Source organism: Rhagoletis pomonella, unplaced genomic scaffold (genome assembly GCF_013731165.1).
Source record: "Rhagoletis pomonella isolate Grant_MI unplaced genomic scaffold, Rhpom_1.0 Rhpom_scaffold_00006, whole genome shotgun sequence".
NCBI classification, from domain to species: Eukaryota; Metazoa; Arthropoda; class Insecta; order Diptera; family Tephritidae; genus Rhagoletis; species Rhagoletis pomonella.
In genome coordinates, this window is record NW_023458560.1 from 31,427,204 (window position 1) to 31,428,706 (window position 1,503).

Here is a 1,503-nt window from a genome sequence, read left to right on the forward strand (position 1 = left end):
TTTTTTTTTTAGTTAATACTCGTTAGGTGTTTTTATTACGTACATACATACTTACATAAACCGTTAAGTGGGTCTCGGGGTTTTTTTTTTTGTGTAAGTATTTTAACTAGCCTGTACTCAGTTTTCTTCAGCTTAAACAATACAGTGCTATTTATTTCTGTGATTATTATTTTAGTTTCGAATACGTTTTTCATTACTTTTCTTTTAATTCTTGCCTAACTTTCCTGCCTATTTAACGTTTAGTACTCACAGAAGGTAATGTTATGTATGCCTGTTGGGGTATGTATGCGATGGTGGAGGCGTGTGCTCTAGGGTTAAAGGTCGAAATCGTCATCTACAATCAGCAATTATTGTGACACATCATTCATGTCGCCCTATTTATGTATGTATGTAGTTATTTATGGAACTCTCACTTAAATATAATACATTTCATTTTATGTTATTTCTGTTTCTTTTTAATTTGTAGCTTTTTATTGCAATTCTGTTCAACTAATCATCATTGGTTTTCATTTTTAGTTTCATGTCAAAGTGTTGTTGTTGTGGTAAATAACATTTTACATAAGATTAGTTTAATTTATAATGTCATGCCTTATAAGGGTATATTTTTGTATGCAGTTCCACTTTTTTTTTTCAAGGTTGGCATGTATGTACATATGTATGCATGAGTGTGCCCTATATGCATGCGTGTATGTATGTACATATGTTGTTTCCATGCTGCATTGGTGTGTGTGTGTGTGTTCCAATGATCATCATCACACTTAACGTTATTAAATCTGCGGTAAAAATTTAACAATAGTTCATCTTCGCGTACATATATATACTACAAATGAATGCACGTACTTTATACATATATATTTACATATGTATTTATGTATGTGTATGTATGTTTGCATGTGTGTAAGTGTGTTAGTAGCAGCGTTTTTTTTACAATAGTATTTTTTAATAATAGTAGGCATACAATAGTTAAATTACTATCTATCAAGTGTAGATAATATATAAAGTAGTTACTCTTCAACATTTTTGCTTAGCACAATTAGGTAGATTCTTTTTTTTTCTGAAGTTCAAATACTTAAAATAAAGCTGAGTCAGTATTGGTGCTAAAAAACAGAAAGAGGGCTGAGGCTGTTTTTTCTTGCGCAAGGTAGATAGTTGGGGATAGATATAGTGTGTATGTAGTACATAGTGTTGCGTATTTATTTTAAGTTAATTTTATTTTTACAGTAAAGTTGCACTTTTGTTAGTTAAGTATAAAGTATATAGTATGTAAGTATTTATCTAAAGTCTAGAGGTGGTTTTTTACCAAAAAGCGGCTACTAAAATAAAGTCGCCTCCCGGCTTAGTCACATTTAAGGGTTTACTTTTGCTGCTGTTTGATTTGTTTTTGTTTTTGTTGTTTTAATATTTTTTTGGTATGTTTTTTGTTAGCTTTATTTCCGTTAGTATATTTTTGTTGTAGTATTAGTTTAGTGAACACATTTCTGGTTCAAAATTTTGCATTTTTTT

The 1,503-nt window shown here is 30.0% G+C and overlaps 1 protein-coding gene across 2 annotated transcripts in view; it reads right to left on the reverse strand.

Moving 5' to 3' along the window:
• Nucleotides 1–24: 24 nt before the first annotated feature.
• The window catches only part of LOC118740576 (neuroplastin), a 160,331-nt gene continuing 158,852 nt past the window's right edge, over nucleotides 25–1,503 (reverse strand). For both annotated transcript variants that reach the window (XM_036472173.1, XM_036472172.1), the window contains one exon: nucleotides 25–773. In XM_036472173.1, coding sequence (XP_036328066.1) covers nucleotides 590–773 — 184 coding nt within the window. In that variant the 3' untranslated portion in view covers nucleotides 25–589. The remainder of the gene's footprint in view (nucleotides 774–1,503) is intronic.